General features: G+C 36.6%; 1 protein-coding gene across 2 annotated transcripts; it reads right to left on the reverse strand.

Moving 5' to 3' along the window:
• uvssa (UV-stimulated scaffold protein A) lies at nt 1-23,618 on the reverse strand. Of its 2 annotated transcripts, none has more exons than XM_087799271.1 (15): nt 23,568-23,618; nt 23,045-23,207; nt 22,599-22,752; nt 22,239-22,415; nt 21,988-22,108; nt 21,526-21,897; nt 21,335-21,444; nt 21,019-21,147; nt 11,395-11,494; nt 6,747-6,945; nt 6,548-6,673; nt 5,074-5,257; nt 4,888-4,999; nt 1,910-2,090; nt 1-334 (listed from the first exon to the last, which is right to left on the reverse strand). In XM_087799271.1, the coding sequence occupies exons 2-15, from the start codon at nt 23,152-23,154 to the stop codon at nt 241-243; spliced, it is 2,169 nt and encodes a 722-aa protein (XP_087655397.1). In that variant the 5' UTR covers nt 23,155-23,207; nt 23,568-23,618; the 3' UTR covers nt 1-240. The 2 variants fall into 2 exon arrangements, with proteins under 2 accessions (XP_087655397.1, XP_087655396.1); XM_087799270.1 differs by having other exon boundaries at nt 6,548-6,676.
• Nucleotides 23,619-23,660: the final 42 nt, after the last annotated feature.

The following is a 23,660-nucleotide window of genomic DNA, read 5'->3' on the forward strand; positions in this document are numbered from 1 at the left end:
TTATCTGAAAACATTGATTTAATACATCATCATATTGAAAGTACAGTACAAACATTATTTTTGAAATAAAGTAGATAAATAACAGTGTCATGGTTGTCACTTCATCACAATCCAAGTATCCAAATAAATTAATAAAAAATAGTCACATGAAGAAATACAAAATTAGCTTTAACAAAAAACGATTTGAGATAGATTTGTGTACTTTCAGAGAGAGAGAGAGAGAGATGTGCAGGACGGAGGTCAGTTGAGAGCGTAGTTGAACTGGTTGGAAAACTTATCGTGCTTCCTGCTGTCGGCTTTACTCAGGACCTGGGCCACTCGACGCATGGAGCTCCTGCAGGTCACACGACATTAGAACAGAAACACCAACACTCAAAGCCACCAGAAGATGATCAATAACAGGTTGAAAAGTGTTGAGCTACGATTGAAAATAAAGTGAAACACTGTATTAACACCACCACACAAGTGACCAAAACTACAAGAAAGGTAAGAAAACTTAGTTGGTACCAAATCTATGTAGGATGTTAAAATCCTGTTAATATCTTGATCAAGATCACGACCTGTATGAATGACAGAGGTTTAAATATCAACTTCACTAGAAGTTTCTCTAGACACTGCTTATTTTCTCCTTAGTTGTGGATCACAAATGTAAATGTACACAAAAATGGGAAAATTAAAATAAATGAACTGGCAAAAATGTACTCTTGTTGTTGTTAACCTAAAGCAGAAAAAGGACGACCAATCCAATGAACTTAAAGTACAAAAGTCTTTCCACAAAGCTATATTTCAGTGATAAACTGAAAGATTAGTTAGTGGTTCTCAACACATATTGCTTTAGGACACAAATCAGAATCAGACACTTTTATTGCTAGTTTTAGTAAACAAAAATAAGGGTTTAGTTTTGGGGACTTTACAGAATAAATAAATCAAATAATATAATTAATTTAAAAGGCGATTAATAAAATGTAATAAATTAATATACAACAAGAGACATCACCATACAAATGAAAAACAAAATGACATAATTAATGTTATAAGTAACTTATAAGACATGTTAAAAGACATGTTGTAAGTAAGTAACTAACTTTTGATAATGCATCAAGCAGTGGTAAACCTAAAATTGGAAACCCATTCAGGTTAATTGCTGGTGGTCAAAGTCGCTCCAAAAATTTGTTCTGAATAAGATCCTTCATGTTTATCACAAATATCTGATTGATAGCGTGAGTCCATTCCCTAAAAGTCAAACAAATACCATCAAATATCTCTAGAGACATTGCTCTAGTTTTTATTTCAAAAGAAAATTCAATGTCTCCACCATCATAGTAAACTCAATGGTGGTGACACTGAAATTTACGAGTGTTTTTAATGTTTCCATGACTTACATGTTTCTTTTATGAACGTAAGAAAAGCAACCATACGAAACCTTAAAAAGGCTCATATTCCATGTTTTTTCATGGTCGAATGGTTGTCATAAAAAGATCTGTACCGCCTCCAGGTATGAGCATCTCTGGAGGAGAACATGGACCCTCGGCTGGTATGGTGGCTTGTTTAGACATCCACGTCATTCAATACTTTGTAAATAGAACACAATTACCTCCCTTTTGCTCCATTTGTACCATTCTCATGCTTTTTATTTCTTAACCAATGGAAGCCCATGCCATTAGCATTTATATCCTTTAAGTTGTCTTGATTATGACTGTCTGAAAGGTGTTTTATTTTGAAATGAAAACAAAGTTAAATTAGCCTAAAATGAGTAAAACACAAACTCTATACGAGACAATCTTGGTTAATAGAAACCAGATGAGAGCTTCGAGCTTCATTTGGATACAATGTGTGATGAGGATATTTTCTTTTCGTGTAATAAAGAAAGAATAAACAATGGGAGGACAAGAGGATGAAAACCACATACTTGTTGAAAACACGTTTCTCCAGCCGTGATCGGGTCGTGTTGGCGCTCTGTTTTAAGTCGCTCAGGTTTGGGTATTTCTTCTTCTTCCCTTTTCCTTTGCCCTTTTTCCCAATTCTGTCAGACCCCAAGTCTTCTCCCGTGGCTGCCTCGATATCCCGCATCAGCTCCGCATCTCTCCAGTCTTGCAAAAAACGGGTGGATAAGAAAAAGTGGAATCTTTAAAAGTGTACTTGCAAGAAGAAGAAGCAAATCAATGGTTTAAAAATGTACAGCTGAGTTTGTGGTCTCAAAAGTACAATGTCAGTGTACAAGACCAAGAAGCTTGTGTTGGACTTCCTGTAAAAGGAGTGAAATTCATCCATGAATAAAGGCATATATAATGTGATTACAAGAAGCATCTTCTCTACCATTAAGGTATCGAGACTCACTGGAAAAGATCAGTTATACTAAACTAAACCAAGAGGGTCTAATTGAGGATTGTCTGAACACGGCAGTAAAACAACAACAAAGATCCAAGATTATTTAACGTGTTTATACATGTCAATAAAAGGTTAAAAAGGCATCAATAACCAATCATTAGTGTACACATTTTTTGGGAACTGTGGTTTAATAGGAGTCATATGACATCTTTCAACATCACAGGCATTCCAGTTAACGCATCTGGTTTTAGGTATGACCGAAGACATGTTTACTTTTTAAAGTACATGGTGAAGCTTTCGTGCATTTTTCTATTGAGTAAGTGTTATTTTAGAACTTTATTAGGCTTCATCAGTAGCATTTTAAGTAAACATTTTTTCATTGTGAATCAAGGCAAAAGTAAATTAAACAAAGAAACCACTGCCTGACATTGAGTTAAGATACAGGGGTGGAAATAATACAATAAAAATGTCAGCTAACTCATTTTATTAGGTGTGAAATTACGAGATAAGATGACGTTAAATAAATCCTTTTGAAAAACGGGTTGAGGTCAACACACACGGCTCTTAAAATATACTTTTTGAAAGACATAAGAGCTGAAAAATGATTGGCCTGCATCTGATTTGTCAACATTTACTGCAGAGGAGCCAAATAAGACCATCAGGGAGTCATTATTTAAGTGTAGGAAGTTTTGTCCCGGCCACTTTAGGAGTAGTCGAACGAGCAGGTACGGTTGGTGTAAGCCAGGGCGGCGCTAATGAAAAGCAAAACGTCATAACTGCGAGTGATAACGTCCTGAGAGTGGCTCTCTCTCGGCAGACACTCATCAACTTAATGACACACTGCGCTGGAATTAGAGATAAAGCTGCAGTAATGCAAAGTAATTACACCATGATTGTGATGGGATTGGATGTGGACCCTCTGCGCTGTGAAAACACTGACCCTGGCTCTGTGTGTGTCTATTAATCAGCTGCTCTGACCCTGGCTCTGACTGGACCTTCAACTATCCCTCATCCCGCTCGCACACACACACCAATGCACAGCGAGCGGTAATTGAAAAGCAGCTGATGTATTAAGGAGACTCATTACCCCTAAAAGAGGGACAGCTGCATTTGCAACGCATGTTGAAGGTTTGTGTTGCAGTTGACCGGCAACAACACAATAAAAAAGAGAAGAGATAAATGCGGGAATGTTAAATGAGGGAGAAAAAAAAAAGATAAAGGAGAAGGAGAAGAGCCAAAATCGGCCCCAGAGAGAGATAGAAGGAAGTCTTGTGAGTCTCATTAGTGTCGCAGCCGTGCTCTTCGTTCTGTCATCACCTACCAGTCCACCAGGATGGGGTCTAAATATGAGTGTGTGAGGGCAGAGGCCACGTCTCCCCCAACATACAACTATTCCTATATATTAGACCCTCATCTTCAGTGGATTTGAGTACCAGAGATTCTTCTTTTGATCAATTTGTCAACACACACGATAAACTTTATGACTTGAGGCTAAATGTTTGTGTATAATATAAAGATTTTTTTATTTACTTAAAGTACTGTAAGTATCTTAAATGAAGTATATACATCAGACATGTTCAATGTGCTGACTGAGGCCCATTTGCGGCACTTGAGTAGATAATTGTCTTCGCAAAATGGATATTTCCAGATGGGAAAACAGCACAAAGAACACACCATGTCAGCCAGCACATCAACAACTTATATTTGTCTGGTGTTAGATCAACTGAACATGATAAAAATTTCTTAATGTATTCCTAGTAGTCCCTGTAGTTCTTTGATTTATTTGTATAATAATTATCGTGCGAAAATCCTGCAGCTTCATGTAGGATACACAGAAGGAACTGTAAAGGGTGTGTGTGTTTGTGCGTGGCCGGTATTTGTGGGAGAAAGATTGACATACGGATCAATAGTAGTTGGTAACAAAAGATGCTATTTCACAACTCACTGGACTGCGTGACCCTCACCATACACTCACACTCACACACACTCACACACACACATGCTGCTGATTAACAGAGTAGCTTTGACTGTCCACGTTCAGGGCTTGCGTTTATGTAATTAAACTAGTTAGTTTAATGTTATTATGATGTCATTATATTTTAAAAGTAATTTTTTGTTGATAGATTTCCAGATGTAAGAGTTGAAAAAAAGCTTAAGCCTATGTTAAGGACTGGAAAAACCAGCAAAGCATGTTTTTTCCTACGCTTTTAGTATAAATAAATACTGTGAACTGTGTGTTGAGGTTTGAATCCATCTTAGAAGGGCTTTTATACCAATATACTTGTTTCTTTTTAAAGTTAATCTTTAATAAACACTGTATGTAAGATTTTTGTTCTTCATTTTCTACAGTTATTGTCATATAATGCTGATAAACACTAAATGGTTTGACTTTTTAGTAAGATAAAGATAATTATTAGCATTAAATAATTCTATTAAATATTATTTTTAATAGTCAATTAATATCTTAGAATATTCCTTTGTTTTTAATGCTTATTCGTATAAGAGGACAAATGCTTCAGAGTATGTTTTAGAAGTTGAACTGCTTGAAAGAGATCTCACCAGGCTGTTCCTCTCTTCTCCTTCTCTCCTCCTGCTCCTCTCTCCGCCGGTCCTCCTGTGTGCAAGGGCGGCCATCTTGATCCCGAGGAACAATCCGCCCATGGAAGGGACACTGGGGAACACGAGTTATGAAACTACTTGTTTTAATCCTGACATTTCTGGTTTTCCGGAATAATGATTCGCTACCTTAACTCGGTCCTGGCGCTGACACAACCTCCCTTCACCCAGAGGCGCTCGGCAGTAGTGGCTGACAGGAGAGAATTTACCTGGAAAGGTGATGTATCTGCTTCTGCTCTCAGCCTCAAGTTCAGGGTTGTCCACCTCTTCTACCACCTCAGCTGGAACCCAGAACTGATGCTGTGAGCTTGACCTAAGAAGGGAAGATGAATAACAGCAGTTTAAGTATTTCATTATTAAGTTGGATAAAAGAGTCTGGATTTGGATCAGTTTGGCCAGAGAGGAGAAAAGTCTTTCAAGCTGGTCCTGGGTCTGGCCTTTTGTATACTCCTACCTGGACATAGTGAGTCTGTATGATTTAAAATAGATTCTCTCATCAGCTAGTGAGGAAAAACAGAAATATGTTAACAAAATTGTTTCATATTTTAATTATTTTCTCTTAAATAGCACAAATACTGTACATGTTTGGTTCTTCAAATGTATATACAAGATGTATGTAAAATCTAATTAACTGAAACTTTCTTATTTATATTTTTACCATATTAACTTCCCAGCCACCTAACATAATAATATATATTTTTAATCAAGTAAATGGACAGTAGATCTAGGAAGAACGCAGAGGTGTCATTCATTTACCCATTCACACACCAATGACAGTCGGCTGCAACATGTAAATATATTGTAGCATTCCCTACTGAGAAGGCTGAAAGACGGCCTGTAGTTGTCGAACTTTATTTGGTAACTAGTGCACAGGCTGCTGTAGGCCACAGCCAATGCCAAAACATTAACATTATGTTCTTTTCTTGCGCAGTTTAACAACAATAACCACTCTGTTTCCTTTCCCTGTGCCCCAGAAACTAACACACACTTCCTCCAACTCGACCAATCGCTCGTCGTTCAGTCTCGTGACACCTTCACTGACCTGCATAAAACCCTCAACTTCATCACTACAAAATAAATAAATCTTCGGTTCTGTATAGGAAAAAAGGAGACAAATGACACTCGGGATGAGGATGGGGGCGCAGCGTGATCAGAGGAGCTGTAATATATTTTGCGGGGTGAGTAATCATTAATAATGTCATGTTGTTATGTAGGATGTGAAAATGTGTAAAACAATAATTAAGAGGTGGGATTATAGGATAATGAGAAAGAATACATTTAAAAAAAGTCACTATTTCACGGATCTCGTTTATTGCAGGGGGTTTCAGAATGTAACCTCCACAATAAACGAGGGACCACTGTATTTCTCGACCCTTTTTGACTCATTTCATCATCTCTGAACACAAAGAGAAATATAAATATAGGTACTTAACTGTCTCTATGTGTTTATGTTTGTACAACATGCTCTATTTGTGTTGTGGAAAATTGAAAAGATTGTCACTGTATCATTTATAAAAAAAATAAATTATAGATCTGAACATAATTAAGAATAATTTGTCAATAACTTCAATAACGTAATTTGCAGAAATAACACAGTGCTTACTTGATGATCTTTCCAGCGTTGGGTAGTTCCTCACCCCAGTAGTAAAGGTCAAGACCAAATGGAACTACAGGAGCTTTAGTAACCTTCTGGGTGGGATCGCTATGCTTGGGACTCGGCCCAGAGGAGCTACTGACACACAGAAGACAAGTGGAGGTCAATGAGGAAATTTGTTGGAAAAAAAAGGAAGGGATTGTGTCACCTGGGCTGAGCAGGTAGTCTTATATTCTTTTTCAGCAGCTTGATGGTGGCTGCGGCACATGTTGGATCCTCTTCTTCCTCTCTCTGTCGCTTCATTTTCCTTGAGGAAGAAGGTTGAGGTTCAGTTGGTTTTGTAGGGACGTTCACTGGAGTCTTTCTGACGACAGGTGCTTTTGAGGTCGATGGAGAAGGCTCAAGACCTGTTTAAAATAAAAGATACATAAAAATACCCATCAATTAATTTTCATCATTTGAACTGATGCATCTTTTTGAATCTGTCAAATATACAATTTACTTAACAAAAGCACATACACAGCTTCAATAGAAATAGCATGATTTTAGAATTTTAAAGTTGTACACTGTTTTAAGAAAGGTGTTTGGACATCAGATTTGACCATGGGTCTGAAGCAAGCGTGATCCAGTGTCATGTCATCCTGATGAACATATTAGACTGAGAGGAATGACAGACATGCAGAAGCTGGTTTTTGCTTTGCTGTGGCTGTGTGGCATGAAAGGGTGACATACAAGCTCATGGGTAATGCCACAGGACTATTGGGGGATTTAAACTCACGGCTAAAGGGAAGATCAAAGGAAAACGACGAGTAACCAGATGATCCACCACTTTATTAGGGGTGACCTGATGCTTCAGAGCAGAGACAACTGAAGCAATACGGTAGGAAGGTTCAATCTGACAATCAATATTAAAACTGAGTTTAATTTTAGTAAAAAAGGTTCTAACATCAAGTTTTTTCAACTGAGCAATCTGTTAAAATAAAACAAGCAGCATTAAGAGCATAGTGCTTTCTCGTTTCTCACTTAAAATCCACCTAAAAGTTTACAAAATTAGAAAACAAAATCTTCGCTGAGAGTGAAGACATTTAATTTTCAATACACCCATGATCCATCCAACTTTAAACATTAATAATGGGCCCATATGTTTACATTTGCAGTCTGGGTTGTCACCTGTCAAGAGATGCAAAACTGCAATGATGGTCACGTGTGGAGTGCCATTTTTTGATTGCCCCTTATCAATATAGTAAAACATAGAAATAACACAATTTCTTTATCTTCTTAAACTGAGTGCAACAGTTCTAGTCGGGTCACGCCAGATTTACAAGAGTAGTTAAATCTGGTTTTCAATTCAGAGAGCAATTTCATTTGAAAGACAAAGGCACATTCTCAACCTTATAAAAATGATCACCCTTGTAGCATGGTCAATAAATTGTATTTATACTTGCATTCAATAAATGCTTCCAATTAGAAACTAGCTATAGCTCTAGAAAAATAGGCATTATTATGAAAATAATTCAAAAGTATAAAGCTATTAAAGAGAGCTGACCTGGGAACAAACTCTAAACCTATAATTTACCAAAGGGAGGTCTTGGAATATATACACTTTTGTAAAGCAACAATTAAATTCAAAGTTATAGTTACTTTGTTTACAACACTTTTATTTCACAAAAGTCATTCCACATTGTTTGCAATGTTACCACAATCAAATATTACTGGTCATAAATACAATATTTATTTAAGATGCCCCTTGACATGCTTTAGAAAGTACCTCAGAAAAATCTTAAATGTGATTTTGTGTTTAGCTTTTCAACTCTAAATTTTTTTTACTGTAAAGACTTTCATTTTGTTTATTTTACTTCAGATTCATATTAAGTTGTAGGTGTAAAAAATTGAAGTCAAGCCTAATGTAACCAAAATAAAATGGATGAAATTATTTAATATTGATAAATGAAACGTGAACCAACTTAAACCGACTCTAATTTTTGCTCAGGCAACATAAGGAATGCAAACATCTCCTCTCACATTGTTCAATCCACTCCTCTTTACCCATTTACTGATTCCATCCGTCAAATGCTGAAATACAGACTCAATCTGTTCTTTTCAGGGCAGTAAATGGCAGAGGTTTGTCTGGATGTTGTTAAGACGCACGAAATCAATGGGAAGGAAATGTGTAAAGTTGTGAGTGTGTGTGAGCGCGCGTGTTAGAGTGGAAAATATAAGAGAAAAAAAGAGAGGAAGGCTGGAAAGAGGTATTGATTTTCTAGGGTTAAGCAGGGCCTGTAATTAAAATGTTAATTTGAGAAAGAGCCAGATAGTGTCCTGACAGAAGAGAGGGGGGATAAGAGAAGTGATAATCAGATTGACAGAACAGAGCAGAAGGGAGGAGAGATAGAAACAAAAAGGTCTTGATAGACTCAATTGAAGAAGGAATGGATCTGACGAATGAATAAATACTGACACATCAAACTGACTCATTCGTTTTATTTCTATTATTGTTTCTAAGGTTTAGTGAGGTGCTGAGAGTTCACACACAAGATCAATAACCTTTGGAGGATGAAGATGAATTTGAATTAACATACATTTTACTAAACGGTCTTTACTGTGAATCAATATTCAAATCAAAGTCAATGATACATAGATATTTTTTAATTAAAGTAACATTTATTTCCGTTTGGTTTTCGTTTCCATTACTAATTTGGAGTATTGGTCTATTGAGAGAATCATTTAAAGTTAAGTGTACTACTAAACTGATACTGCTAATAAATGGCAAATATTATACAATGGTATGTTTAATCTGCCGTTAAAGAGTTGTTCCCTTATTATACTAAATCCTAAATAAGAATGACAGCTTTGACTCTGCTTTCTGTTTGAATATGTCAATTCCATCTCATCATGGCCGTTATTTGACCTTTAAACCTTTTTGCCACAGATCACCGTTGGTATTTTTTTTGCCGAAGATCACCGTTTGTATTTTCCGACCATTCTGTGCTGCCTGCAATATCTTCTTTACCTCCGTTGAAATCCCTCCACTACAAAATACCTTATAGAAATCTTATAGATACTACTGACATCTTCACCACTTCTGTTCTTACCCTGAACCTTAACAAGATCCAGTTGTGGTATCAGTCGGTGGCGACTCATTCTAGATCTTATATTATATCTTATTTTATAGAGTGAGGAATCATCGTTTCACTCAATCAATGGGTCAGTAGAAAATCTGGCATTTGCCTAAATTGTACTTTAATTTTAGCATTTTATTTCGTTTCTAAAATACAGTTTACAAATTTACAAAAGTATTATATTTATAGTAATCGACTGTAGTAATGGACCAGCCATTTATTTGTTAGAAATCGAGCCAATGTCCATCTGTCCCATAAATTAATACATATTGTGTTTGTGACAGTTTGACTGTCATTAGCTTAAAAATTTGCAATAAAACATATTCTTGTTTATGCCATTTCATCTTATGTTATATGGTCAAGAGAAAGTCAGTATTTTTCAACCGGGGATGACAAAACAAGTTCTTAGGTTGATGCTTTCAAAGTGAACATCCCATGTAACTGTTGTATTTTTTCCAAGTAAGCAAAAACATAAGACAACATTTTTTATGTTGTGCAAATTTGGTGAAGACAGAAGAAGCGTGTGCTTTAGTGTGCACGAGTGCATGTGAGCAGAGCTAATAGGTGCTCATTAAAAGGGTTGCATTGTTAATTTGGTCGGGCCTCTGTCATTACCTTGCAGGCCACTAATCACCCTGACACACACACCCTCAGCTTTTTTGGCAGATCTGATACAATCTAATTACTTGAGTGTCTAATTGATTAGTAATAGAGGGAGGTGGAAGGAGAGAAGAACAAGCTCGTAGGTACCATGGAAATAATGATTCAGGAGACTGCCGGGGAGAACACTTCATGGGTCAAAGGGTACAGAAACATGGCTGACTTAGCAATAATAGCCCTGTCAACAATGTGTTAGGTTGGTTTCATTAAGATGGACGTAGCAATAAAGACTCAAGAGTCTATGTATGCATGTGTATGAGTGATAATGTTTCTTATGAATATGGCTGACAGAGCAGCACTGTAATAGTCTCACGACTTCACAATCACCTTAGGCATGGTGCGTTAGTGCTAGTGGTCATAATTCACACAACTTTCATATTACAGGTCATATTTAGAAAACAACAGAAACATGTGTGGCTGATGTGGCAATAATGTGAATTGGTTAGTTGGTTAATGGCCTGATCTCTAACCTATAAATGCATTTTGCCAAATACACACGTTGACCACAGCTATCATGATGGATACGCATGTTCAAAACAGCCTGTCTCTTTGCAACAATAACAGGAGAACTGGCTTTTGCACGATATATCAGTATATATCAGTCATTTTTTTATAACATACGTGTGATCATATCTTAAATCATGTCAAGAATTAAAACTATTAATAACAGCTTCATTTATTGTTTGATCTCATGCTTCAATCTTTTCAATTCAATGAAAGAGTTTCACATGTGGCTCAAAAATATGAATACTTGTGCATGAATTAAGCTATGTTGAATAATACTACAAGCTAGTAACAACATATAAACATATAAAAAGAAAGAATAATGATATATAATTTATACCTGAATGAACATTCTCAGCATTTACTCCAGATCAAGAGCACCTTGAACTGATGCTGTGTAAACAAAGAGCTGTACACCTGGTTACTGCATTTGAAGGTGGCCTGTTTGTTTGGAGATCCCGAGGGATCACGGCAGAAGTAACTCCTCTTTTGTAGCTTAACCCCGGTGTTTATGCACGTGTCTCCCAGAGTGAGGCGTGTGTCGGAGTCACTTGTTTGTTTGAAGGGGCTTACCATACTCGGCTCGGAGATGATCAGGAATGTGGGGCTCATATCCTTCTTTCTCTGGAACCTCATCAAATTCATCATCTTCGTCATCTGAAGAAGCTGTGATCTGAAGAGGATGGGACGGATGAGAATTACTGAGAGAAGCAGGTGTGTTTAGAGGAGGCCTTTAACAGGACCGTTAAAGGTAAAATACAAGGTATTCTATAGCCAGAGGGGCAGATCTAATTGAATATGAATGAGATAAAAAAAAACTTCTGCTCTTCTCTAAATTAGCCTATTTAACAACCAGTTAATTAACTGAATTATTGTGATTTAATTTTGTGCAAAACTAATTGAACGCATAGTGGTTTGCGTTGGCAAGAACCTTTGCAGAATTTACAGACCGCATGACTCAAAGTCAACAGCTCTCATTATTTTGGAACCAGTGCCCAAACATCAGCTTCAAAGTCTGCTGGAGTAGACTGTATCCTCTCATCCTCAGTCAACACCATGTTCTCGTGGGATTTCCTTGTGCCCTTAGTTGCGGAGGAAGTAACGAACGCTACTATATAGTGGCAGGAAGTTTAAGTGCAACACTAAAATTTATAAACGCATACATAAATGTTATTTTATACACATTTTATTAAAATACAAAGCATAAAAGAGTAAGTAATAGTAAAAGTAAAGTGGATTTCGAAGACCTTGGAAATGCTAAACTGAAAAAAATCTTTAAAAAAATAAACATGATTTGAACCCCCCCTCACCCAACTCCCCCAAAAAAAGAAAAAAAATTGTTTTTTAATATCCATACTGTATTGTTATTAAAATATTGTGACATTTAAGTGTGTGGCTATTTTCTTACACCCCTATACATCACTAATAATATATATTTATTTAGCATTTCGTTTTTTTCTCTCTGCAAATATTGGCATGATACGCAAAACGGTCTTCACATCACATGTCCTTGTAATTGATATTGACCTGTGTGTAGCTAATTTGGGGGGGACAGATAGGCCCCAAATTAGTATTGCGTAGACCCCCATATGGTTAATGTGATCACAGCTTCATATGTACCAGAGGCCAAGCATATGATAAGTCTAATACCTCAAGGATTACAATTCCTATTATAAAGAAAGAATGGGGTCTTTTACATCCTCCCGAAGGTCCATATTTATTATGTAATCTTTTATACACCGTCTCCTAATCCACTACAACTCATAATACTTAATTATTTAACCTTAATGTTGATATATAGATATCAAATTTCTTATCAGTTTGATTATTTAGCAGCATTAGATAAATAAAAAGGCTTTAAATATAACTGCAAATCATGTTAGATTGGTTCTGCTTCATTCCTCACACATCCACTCAAGACTCTGGAAGAAAACCATGTGTGTGAGCTTTAACTTGTGTGAGTGTGTGTGTGTTTGTGTGTGTGATGAGCTGTTATCAGCACTAAGCAGAATTTATGTTTTCTAATTTCCTCGGGAAGTTGTAAGCCATCCAGTGGGCAACAATGTCGAGTACAACACAATACACACTGGGGTCATTTCCATAATGCAACTACATCGGTCGCTACTCTTTTACCAGCTGAGGACGCATGCACACACACTCCCTCCATCCTAAATCTGCATAATAATTACAGCGATTGGCCTTATGGGAGGCAGTAAAACCTTAGCATTAAACTAACCTGATATTCCCAATGGCCTCTTTTTCATTAGTGGGCAATATCATTGTTACTGCCTGAGAAGACCATTATAGTGTGAAGATTAGTTTCAAAATAATGAGTCGTTAGGTAGTCACACACACGTGCACGCACGCACACAGCTACTCTCACGCACACTGGAAGTGAACCGCATGACAAAAAGGCTGAGGCTTTTAATATAGATCAATTAAAACGTATTAAAAGCAGTTTCTACCAAGTTGAAGAAGCTAAACAATTACACTAATTGACATGCAGTTTAACCGCACCATCAAATCATATCAGAGAATGTGATGCGCAATAGAAAAGGGTCACATTTTGAGACAAATTCAGATCTTTTTTTTTGGTATCATGATTATATTTCATCTTAAAATATACTGTTAAAGACCAAGCAAACTTTCTCATTATTAAACTTTACTAGTGAGCTAAAATATTCTCTGCACAATTAATTTACGCTAACAACACACACACAGTGACACACACTCCCAACACAGCAGCTCTTTATGTGTCTTCTTTAATCTCAGCAGGTTTATCCTGCTCTGATCAATGACCTGAGTTGAAGAAGTGATCACCCAGCTGCAGGAAAACCCAGCACTAACATCATCCTTTTCCCATCTTTTCCTACTTCTTTGTCTTTAATTCACCTTAATTTCATCCTGATAGCATCAGCTACTGTCGGGCGGCCTGGCAGAGCTGTAAGTCTCTGAGCAGAATTAGCTTTCCCACCAAAACATTTTGCTGACGGGAGCTCTGTTAAAATATGGCCTCCATTTCAACACATAGCTGCATGAGAGGCCCCTTTGCATTTTAACAGGGTCTGGTTTATTCTCCAGCAGAAGATCACACAGAGGCCAAAAGTTCTCGTAGTTTTTTTTCTAGTGAAACTCAAGATTTATTGAACACATTAGAAATGATAGTTAAAGAAAGTATTGTCACATTTGAATCATGAAGAGTAACTTTAAAGCATTCAGTTTGCAGTAAAATAATAAAGTTAACTGTAGGTTTTTACTCCAAAATAAAGCAAAAAATAAAACAATAATATAATATATATATATATATATATATAAAATGTTATTGTGTGATTAATTATTAATTATGATGTTTAGTTTGATCAAATTAATCCATTTTCAATCAAAAACTTTGAGAAGGTCCTTAACTTTTTTTTATCATTGAAATGCATAATAGGGTCAGATCCAAATAATGATCCATTTCTCAAAGTATCTTCTATCCAATCAATGTCCACTTCAGGCAGGTTTTTCAAGCACGAAACAATACATAAAATAATAACAGTAAGATGCTTCAAAACATCCTTCGTGTTGATTACGAATAGCTTTTTAGAAACAGGTTCTCCCTCAATAAAAGTAGGTAATTGTTTAAGTTACAAAAATGTTGAATTTGTTTATATATATAATAAATCTTGACAAACCTCATGCACAAATAAGATCGTATGGCCTTCGGGGAAATACTTCTATCCATTCTACTTCTGCATTTAAACTTAAACCATCCTGCTAACATTTTTTATAAAAGCTAGTCAGTATAATGTATGATCCTGACAGGAGAAAGCATATACATTTGTAAATTAAAAACAAAACTCATGTACAACAGATGTACAGGTGTACAAACTTCTTTTTGAGTTTCTTTAGCTCAGTAATAAGAAGTATTGTTTCTGAAATGTCTTAAAGCACGGCAGATGTTTAATTGTGTGTGTCCAGTTTATCTCTATCAATTAAGTCCATCGTTTTAACAACCAGAGCATCTTAATGTGCTATTAAATGCTGTTGTAGGCCTGAGCCAACCTTTAAATTCATAACGATACCTTTTTTTTTTTATCCACACTTGGTCCGAGTGGAACAATTCAGGTGGCTCCAATGGGATTCTATGACCAAAGGAGGGAATCGGTAGTTTAAGTATGCGGCTACTTCTCTAAATGTTCTACTTATTCTGGCTCTCCACCGCCTCTTTAAATAAGACTCTTATACTTTCGAGAAATGATGTGCGGATGCTGCCTTGGACAACTGCATCTCTGACTTCATTTGTCTCTTGGCAAGTTTGATGGTGCTGCATTTAAAAACCCATTCAATCTTATAAAGCAAAAATTAAATGTAGTCGACTGTGATGGGCACTCAGCGCATCTGCTATTTATATGCTAATGTACACTCAGCCCTGCCAAGGTCTGGCAAATTATTACTGCACAGCCATAAGTCAGGTGTGTGGCAGAGAGGGGAGGAGCTATCGTGCACACACAAATGAGTTAGGAGGAGGAAATGAAACAGACTGAAGACGGGAGATAGAAGACAAGGAGTTTAAAAAGCCCCATTTGACGTCTGCACCGCCTTTCTTGACAAGTTAATATAGCTCACCACCTGGCTACACATATACACACACAAGTACACACACACACACACACACACACACACACATAAGCGCTTTTCTTCACTTCACATTCAATTTAGATCTAGAACTTGTCAATTCTATACAGTGTACATTTCTATAAAGCTAATGAGAGAAATGTTGGCTTGATGAAATTCACACACATGCTAGAGAAACATTAGAACGTCACTATTTCCACTAGTGTTATCCTGGTGAGTTTTAAATAATATATCAGCATCCGATGCGTTGCAAGGCAAAAATGTGTCCCAAAATGTTTGTGAGTGATTTTGTGTTTAAAAAAAATAGATGAAAACAAAGAACTACAAAACAAATTTATCGAGGCTCAAGACCAGAAAACAGAGGCGCTAAAAAAAAGAATTCAGTCATTTTAAATACATAACAGCCAAAAGAAAATGTTTAATGAAGCCACTGCATTTAAAATTTGAACTTAAAATTAGGCCAAATTTGTATCATACAAAAAAGTAAGTAATTCTATAAAAAATGCTAATTCAATTTGGAAGGAAAATACAAAATAGAAAACAAAAATTAGACAAATTATGATTGAGTGAAATGCGTATGAAAAAAATGTTATAATACATCAAAAGTAGGCACACTTGAATTTTATATTGCAAAAGTCGTCAGAATAAGAATATATGTATTTCTAGTAATGTGTGTATGGGGGTGTGTTGGGGTTATACAATACTGAATAAGATACATTAGATAAAATACAATATAATAACATATATTAAATAAAATGAGTTTCTAGTAAACTTCAATGTGCTAAAGCCAACAAAGGTTCTAATTTGACATTTTATTTAAATTAATTTCAACTCCATTTGGGTTAAAATGTTAAACATGATGAATTATGAGGAATTAAATAAAAGGAGGAAAAGGTTAAAATAAATTTTACTGATTGAAAACTGAAAAAAAAGAAAAGAAAATTAAAATGCATCCATCGGTCAAACATATTAGAAATGTATTGTATGTTTACAACACATTGTATGGAATCGGGCACTAACAAATGAATATAGTCAGAATAGCAGCCGTATTTGAGGTATCACCACTATTAATAATTATTAATCTACGATCTGTTATTGACACAACCTGAAAAGTTCAACTTGTAAATTTATTTGGAGGCTTCCTGACAATATTATGGTGCATTTCAATCTAATCTCCTTCCTGACTAACAACAGCAATGATATGTTATTTGCTCTGTTGAAGAGACTGATTGATTTCAGCATATTTACTGAGTCATTAGACCAAACGCTTCCTGAGGAGTTACAATTCCCACAATATCCGTCATATCTATTACCATCTCGCACATCTATTCATTACTACCTGGGAAAGATCCCATGAGACAACCCGCCAACTCCCCTTACCCCAACGAAGAAAGAAAAAAAAGCTTCCCACTCGGCTGTCCTCCTCATGGCTTCATCCATTATCCTCATCCACCCCCAGCACCCAAACAGCTTTTGTCTCTGGGGAGCAGTCAGCTTCTATGATGTCTAAGGTGACATCTTTATTCCACTAACCTAGCCTGGCAGCTCTATTAGCCGGCTCAGAGAAATCCAAACATTTCCCTGCCAGGAGTCTATTGCCATCTGTCCAGTCAAGTTCTCCTTCCTACCGCATCTTAATCCCTGATCAAAAAATTTAACACCAGTTTACCCGCCCAATAATCTGATTTCACACTGCCGCTTGATACCGGAACGCCACGGAAGTTCATCGAGGGTCGCTGTCTGGTGGAGAGCTCAGTTTATTAATGTGGTCAGCGATATCAACGGAGACCAGCAGGTTCACACATTCCCAGTGGATCCATTAGATCCAATTTGGTGACAATTTCCTATCAGAGACCCCTGATTCAGGCTGGCTGGTTGTTTCTGATTGTTGATGACCACTTTTCACCATCTTCAAACCTTAAAATATTCATCCGTTCTAACACTTTATTATACACTTTCATGTTTATTTATTTTCATTCATTGCCAATTAAACATCTAAATACCAATCTCAGGTCAACTTTGGCAGTATGGAATCACATCTATGAGTTCTTTAGACATATTTGACGTCATGTAGTCTTCTTTCTCAATGTGCTTTTTGTTTTGTGTTACTCTGTTTTAGCTGTAATTAAGTAAGTCGTTTGTCATTTAATGATGTAAAGTTTACACCAATAACTGCCTATCTTAGAAGCAAAGACAAGTTCATTGCATTGAAGGCCTTTTCTTCACTATGAGGCTGCTGATGTATTCAACAAGGAATAAGAGAAATATAAAGAACAAGCCATACATTTTAAGCAGACATGTCATTGGTTTAAAACTATTCATTGGTAACATCTCTCCATAGTCATCTGCTACTATTTATTCTTTAAAGAAAACCGAGCAATTTAATGAAAGAGCAATAAACACAAAAGGAAGAGGATAAAAAAAAGGTATTTATTCTGCAGATGTGAGGGAGCCATACCTTCAGACAATAAATGTACAAATGAAAAAGAGGGGAGAAATGGAGGGATAGTCTTTCTCTGCTTATCTCCACGGAGAAACACATTCATTGTCCCTGGATAAGATGGGTTATCAGCAGTAAACAAGGCCCAGGTCTGTATGAATGGGCCACAGAGTGACTGAATACTCTTAAAGCAGATACTGTATGTTCTAATACGTCTGCACATCTTCATGTTAGACAGCACCTGCAGGCGACACTTTGTAAACATGTTCATCTAATTTATTCATCATCATTTACAATTTATTTAATAGGTTTTTACAAGTATTAGATGACTTCTACAAATAAATAATACGCTTCAATAAATGCGTATTCTGTTAAAACTGTACTTGGCTTGTTTAAAATGATATGCATAATATAAGTGTTGTAGTTATTTGTGATCTTGATCGTGATTCCAGAAAAAGGATTATTGTACCGTTGGTACAGACCTCACCTCGTGAAAGGTCTGAAAGGTGGTGTCAAGAAAGATCACAGGTGAATATGTAAAACATATTTTTAACAAAGGACTCGGGTGGGAAAATATATTTTTTTTAAAAGGGCAACATTATATACTATCGCCGTTGTTAAGGGCTGCCAAGCCAAAAGAGGAAAAAGCCAAAAATATATGATGGACAAATAGGAAATATTTAAAAGGAAAATGTGTGAAAAGCATTGAATAAACATAAAATAAACTATGCCAATGACATATTTAAAAACCTTTCACAAAAAATAAAACAATTTAAAATCACTATTTTTTTCTAAATATGATTTCAATATACACATATTGCACATTATTTAATTTCTATCCACTTTTCACAGCGTTTCAATGTTATAATTATTTCCTAATCTGTTTTGTGCTTAACCATTTTTAAAAGTATGTGCAGTGACCTTAAGTGTCAAGAAAGGTGCCTTTAAAAAAAAAGTATTATTATTATTAAACAATAATGAATAGAAAATAAAATGACTGTCAGAAAACTTGTCTGCATGTTCTGCGGGACCCAGTTCTACTCTGATATCATAAGGGCCGCATGTGGGACACAGTCTGGGAAGAAAACACCAGTTGTTCTGGGAAAAGGCCTTTCATCGGGAAAAGGCAAAAGAGCCTTGAATGACGCCAATTTTAAGTCTGCCGACAACTCACCCGGACTTCCCTGTAACTAAGAGCATGTTATGGACTGTAGTAGTAAGTACCCATCCCACCTGGCCGTCCTGCTCCTGCTTCTTGGCCGGTGTAGTCAGGAGAGAAACCAATCGTTTGCCTTGTCACTGGTCCGATAGAGAAGCTCCCAGTAATGGAAGGCCTTTTAAGGCTAAAAAGGAAAAGCTAATTATGATAAAGGGGCTGTAAGTTGTGTGATTATCTGCGTGCTGGGTCTGCTGGTGCAGCAGACTGGTCCATGACAGTGATAACCAGGCAGAGCCAGACGCCTAACGCTCTGTCACTGTCATCCCGCTGCACTGTTCAGCTAAAGACGGATTCAAACCCTACAACTTTAAAGATTTTTTTGTTCTCTGCATACACAGAGTAATTTCTAATCACTGGTATTCAAACAGGAATCTGCAGACAGATGTTTGACTACGTCCTCCACTATGTTTGTAATATCCCAGGATTGTGCATCTACATGACAGAACATTATAAAAGTGGATTAAAGTTTAGGTAACTATTAAAGCACATTGATCAACCTGTGTCATATAACTGGTCATTTTTTGATTTTACAATTCTCTCTTTTTCATTTAATAGGCATGATGGGAGGCCAGCACAGCTCATTCAGAAAAACAATAACATTACAGGTAGACTATGTGAAGAACACACATACGAACTGCAAATAAATAGTTTCGAAGCAGGTTTTCACCTTCAAACTAACCAGTGTAAAATGCCTCATTGCACATCTGGTTTTATACATAAGCACATGTACAATCAACTGTAGTTTTTGGTCAACCTATGACTTCAGGTGTTATGAAGGAAATCTTATATTTTACAATGCTACCATCTACTGGTCATTCCGTGCAGCTCCTGCACCACAAAAGAGCGCTTCAGATTATTGATACACCAATGTACAAACATTAATTTTCTGCTGCTTATTGCCTGTAATACCACTAATCTTTGATACCACAGGGTTAAAGGACGTATGTGTATAAAATTATCTCTACAAAAAGTCAAACTAAAAACAAAGGTTTCATTTCAATTACATATAGATTTTGTCAACACACTGATGCCTGAATCTTTTATTACCAATAATGTCTTCTGATGTTGAAATGCATGTTCTGTTCAGAAGATAAATGGCTCATATACACAGTGGATATTTATTTATAGAGTGTTTCTATTTCTTATTTTGTGCCTTATCTTATTTCAATCTTTTATTCCGTACCGACACCACAAAAAAAAAGAATCCTTTATGGTTTTCCAACACAAGCAATAGCGGTTCCTAATTCTGATCATTGTGTATCAAAAACGTTATTGTCAGAAGTACTTTTGTAGCTATTAAATAGAAAAAGGCTTCTGAGTGATGATTCGTTCAATGTCTTACACATAAATATACCATAAGATGCGTTTCATTCACAGATCATTTTTAAACATTATATGTACATTGGTAGTGAGTGTGTTTTGGAGTGCATAAGAAAATCAAAAATGACATGACATTGGCATTGATTTGTTCATAAATTAGCAACAAGTGAAAACGGCCTTTTATGGATAAACAAAAAAACAATGTGAAGGCTCATTTTTGATCACTGAGCTCCTAAACAGAAAACTCTTGTCTGTCCTGAACAAAATATGAGGACAAATATTAACTTTGTATTTCAGGAAAAAATATTATAATCCTGATTTTGTTTATGTTCTTTAACCCTTGTGCTATCTAAGGGTCAAGGTGACCCAAAGGCCTCCCTGGCTTCCAGAAATACATATGCAGTGGTGGAGGTCGTTCACCTTGACCCAGAGAAAACATAAGGGATACCTCAAACACATTTGTTTTCGAGCCTTCGAATCACAATCTCTCAAACAATTTAGTCTTTTCTTTGTTTTCAGTATATAGATTTAGAAAGAGTTGACATGCATATCAAACGAAAGCTCAGGTCCTGTGAGGATAATAAATAAACTTTAGACTTACCACTTTACGTATTCTTGTCCTATAGTCAATGTGAAGTTCTTTGTGTTTCTGCAGAGCGACCTCCAAAGACTTTTTTAGATCCAATGCTCTCCTTAGGAGCTGCTGATCTGCTCCAGACTTGGTGAAGACCTGCATCCAAACAAAAAGCCACATTGACATTTTATGGACCAAGATAGATCGTATAATCCCAGAGTGAGACACAATATACAATAGAAAGGAAATAAAGACAAGACAAAACAGAGCATATGATGACCAAGTGTGTGTGCGCTTTAAAAGCAAAAACCTTTGAGCTTAGGAAAAAAACAAAAAACTACACCTGAACCCAATTCTGCACTGCAGGCAGGTGCTTGTTGTTTATCAGTCGATGTAGGTCGATCACAGTGGAAACCACAGCCTCATTATCATCATTCTCATGCACCTGGATGCCTGTATAGATAGATAGAAGGAGAGATGATGAAGATACAAAGTGTAAACCTCAGGGCAAAAATCACAACAGATTATTCTCACCTGGGTTCAGCTTTAAGTCCAGAGAGTATAAATGAGAAATGAAGCCAGAGTTCCTTAAAAATGAGGCTTCAACTTCTACTTCAGCGCCGCTTTCTTCACCCTCTCCATTTGTCTCCTCGTCTGTATCTTCATCCTGTCCTGCAACTTCTGCATTTATACCCGTGTCCACCTCCTTCTCCTTGACCTCTCCTCCTTCTGTGTCAGTCCTCAAGTCTTTACTGCAGCAGGGACCCTCCTCTTCTAGTTCAACTTGGGTCTGTCCCTTTGGAGGGTCTTCACTGGTCTCAAAATCTCTCGTGACAAAATCCGGAAGCAGCAGCTCCATGCATGAGTCCATTTCAGTCAAAGTCACCTGAATCTCCTCGTGGCTCTCTGGCAGAGACAAAGTTTAGGGTCGTTGTACATTTGAGTACTTGTGATAAAGTTGTGATAAAGTTACAATAAAGTGAGTTCCACTTATACCTTCCATTTCTTTAGTGGCAGCTTCCACTCTCTCCTTGTAAATCCTCTCCATTTTCCTCTGTCTCTCCTCCTCCCTCCTTCTCTCTGCTATCGTTCGAGCCTCAACATCATTAAAATCCACCTGTATCAGTCAAAACATGCTTGTGTACAGCTTTATATAAAATTGTATAAACACCCTTTTTTATGGTCATTCAGAAACAACGAGCAAACGCACAATTTAACATAAATAAAACACAAATAGCATTTCCCACCTTCTTAACCTGTTTGAGGAAATGATAGCCCAAGGCTAGCTTCTTATACGCTGACCCATAGGAAGCCTGCCAGGACTGAACTGTTTGAATAGCCAGTGAGCGCAACTTTTTGGCAACTGGTTTTGGGGGAGGAAGAGGCAGCTCTGTGTCAGTCTCCACTGTTAAATCCAGGAGGTCCTTCATGACAAAAAATAGAAAATGAAAAAATATAAGTATCGTTTTTTTCGGAGCCTCATTTCATTGATGACTGTAGTGACTCTGACTCTAGCACTTTAACAAAACCTCTTCTATCTAGACCTGCATTTTATTAGTAAAACCCCCAAAACTGTGAAGAAGGTTAATGTTAAGCAATGGTACTACCTGGAAGTTGTCCACCACAAGGGTTCTGAAGTGGTGTGATCTGGAGAAGAGCTCGCTAGCTATTTGGAAAGCTGACAGGCGGATTTCTGCATGGTCCTCGTTTAACTGTGACATAATCAGGTGGTAGACATGGTCGATAAAATCATTAGACACCCTGAGGAAAGAGAATGTATCCGTTAAACCAAGTTGGACTAATACAAAAGACCATAGAGATTACTGTAAAAGGCGTTTGGAGGCTAGTGTCTATAAACTCCAATTATATATAATGATGGAGCAGCTGCTTCTCAATGGGAAATACTTCTTAAGTTATTGACATGATCCGGGAAAGGGGAAAGTAGAAAGTCAGTCATTGATCACTCTTTCTGAAGGTTTCATGATATTTTATCATGTAAATAACAAATGTTATATATTTATACTGTCTCACTCTTGAAATGTATTGAACATACTTGCAGATCTTCTTGAGCTCTTTCATCTTTTGCTGGTTGAGCTGTGGTTCTCCTGCTGTAGTCAGACCCTCCACAAGCTCGGAGAGTCTGTCTCTCTGAGAAAGCTCCATGACAGAAATGTGTGTGTCCTCACATCCAACTACTCATGGGGGTAGATAGCGGTCTGTGAGTGTAAACACAGATGAGTGTGACATTACACTAATAAAAAACAATGTCGTTTAAGGTGAGATAAATATCTGAAATCACAGCAAAGCTCAGCAGTAACGGTACAGTTTAGAAAACTATAAAGTTTAAAAATATAGCTAAATATAACTAAGTACAAAAAGGTACAACACATATATTGTATTAAGGCCAAAAACAAGAGCAAAGTGTTAAAAAATGAAGAAATAAAACGTAAAATGTTACTCGAAGCTCTTATCTTTAGCAATCAAAAGCAGATTTTAAAAAGAGTACAGTTTAGAATTCGATATGTTATTTTCGCATATTTCTTTGAAAAATAAAAACAAATGTAATCATACATTACCTAAACAAGCAGCGATCATACCACTTTATTTACCCCGGAAGTCGTCTTTTCTTCTACGTTCTTGTATTGGTAACCAAGATAGCTCCATACCGC

Source organism: Callionymus lyra, chromosome 9 (assembly GCF_982586985.1).
Source record: "Callionymus lyra chromosome 9, fCalLyr1.hap1.1, whole genome shotgun sequence".
In the NCBI taxonomy this organism is placed as follows: domain Eukaryota; kingdom Metazoa; phylum Chordata; class Actinopteri; order Syngnathiformes; family Callionymidae; genus Callionymus; species Callionymus lyra.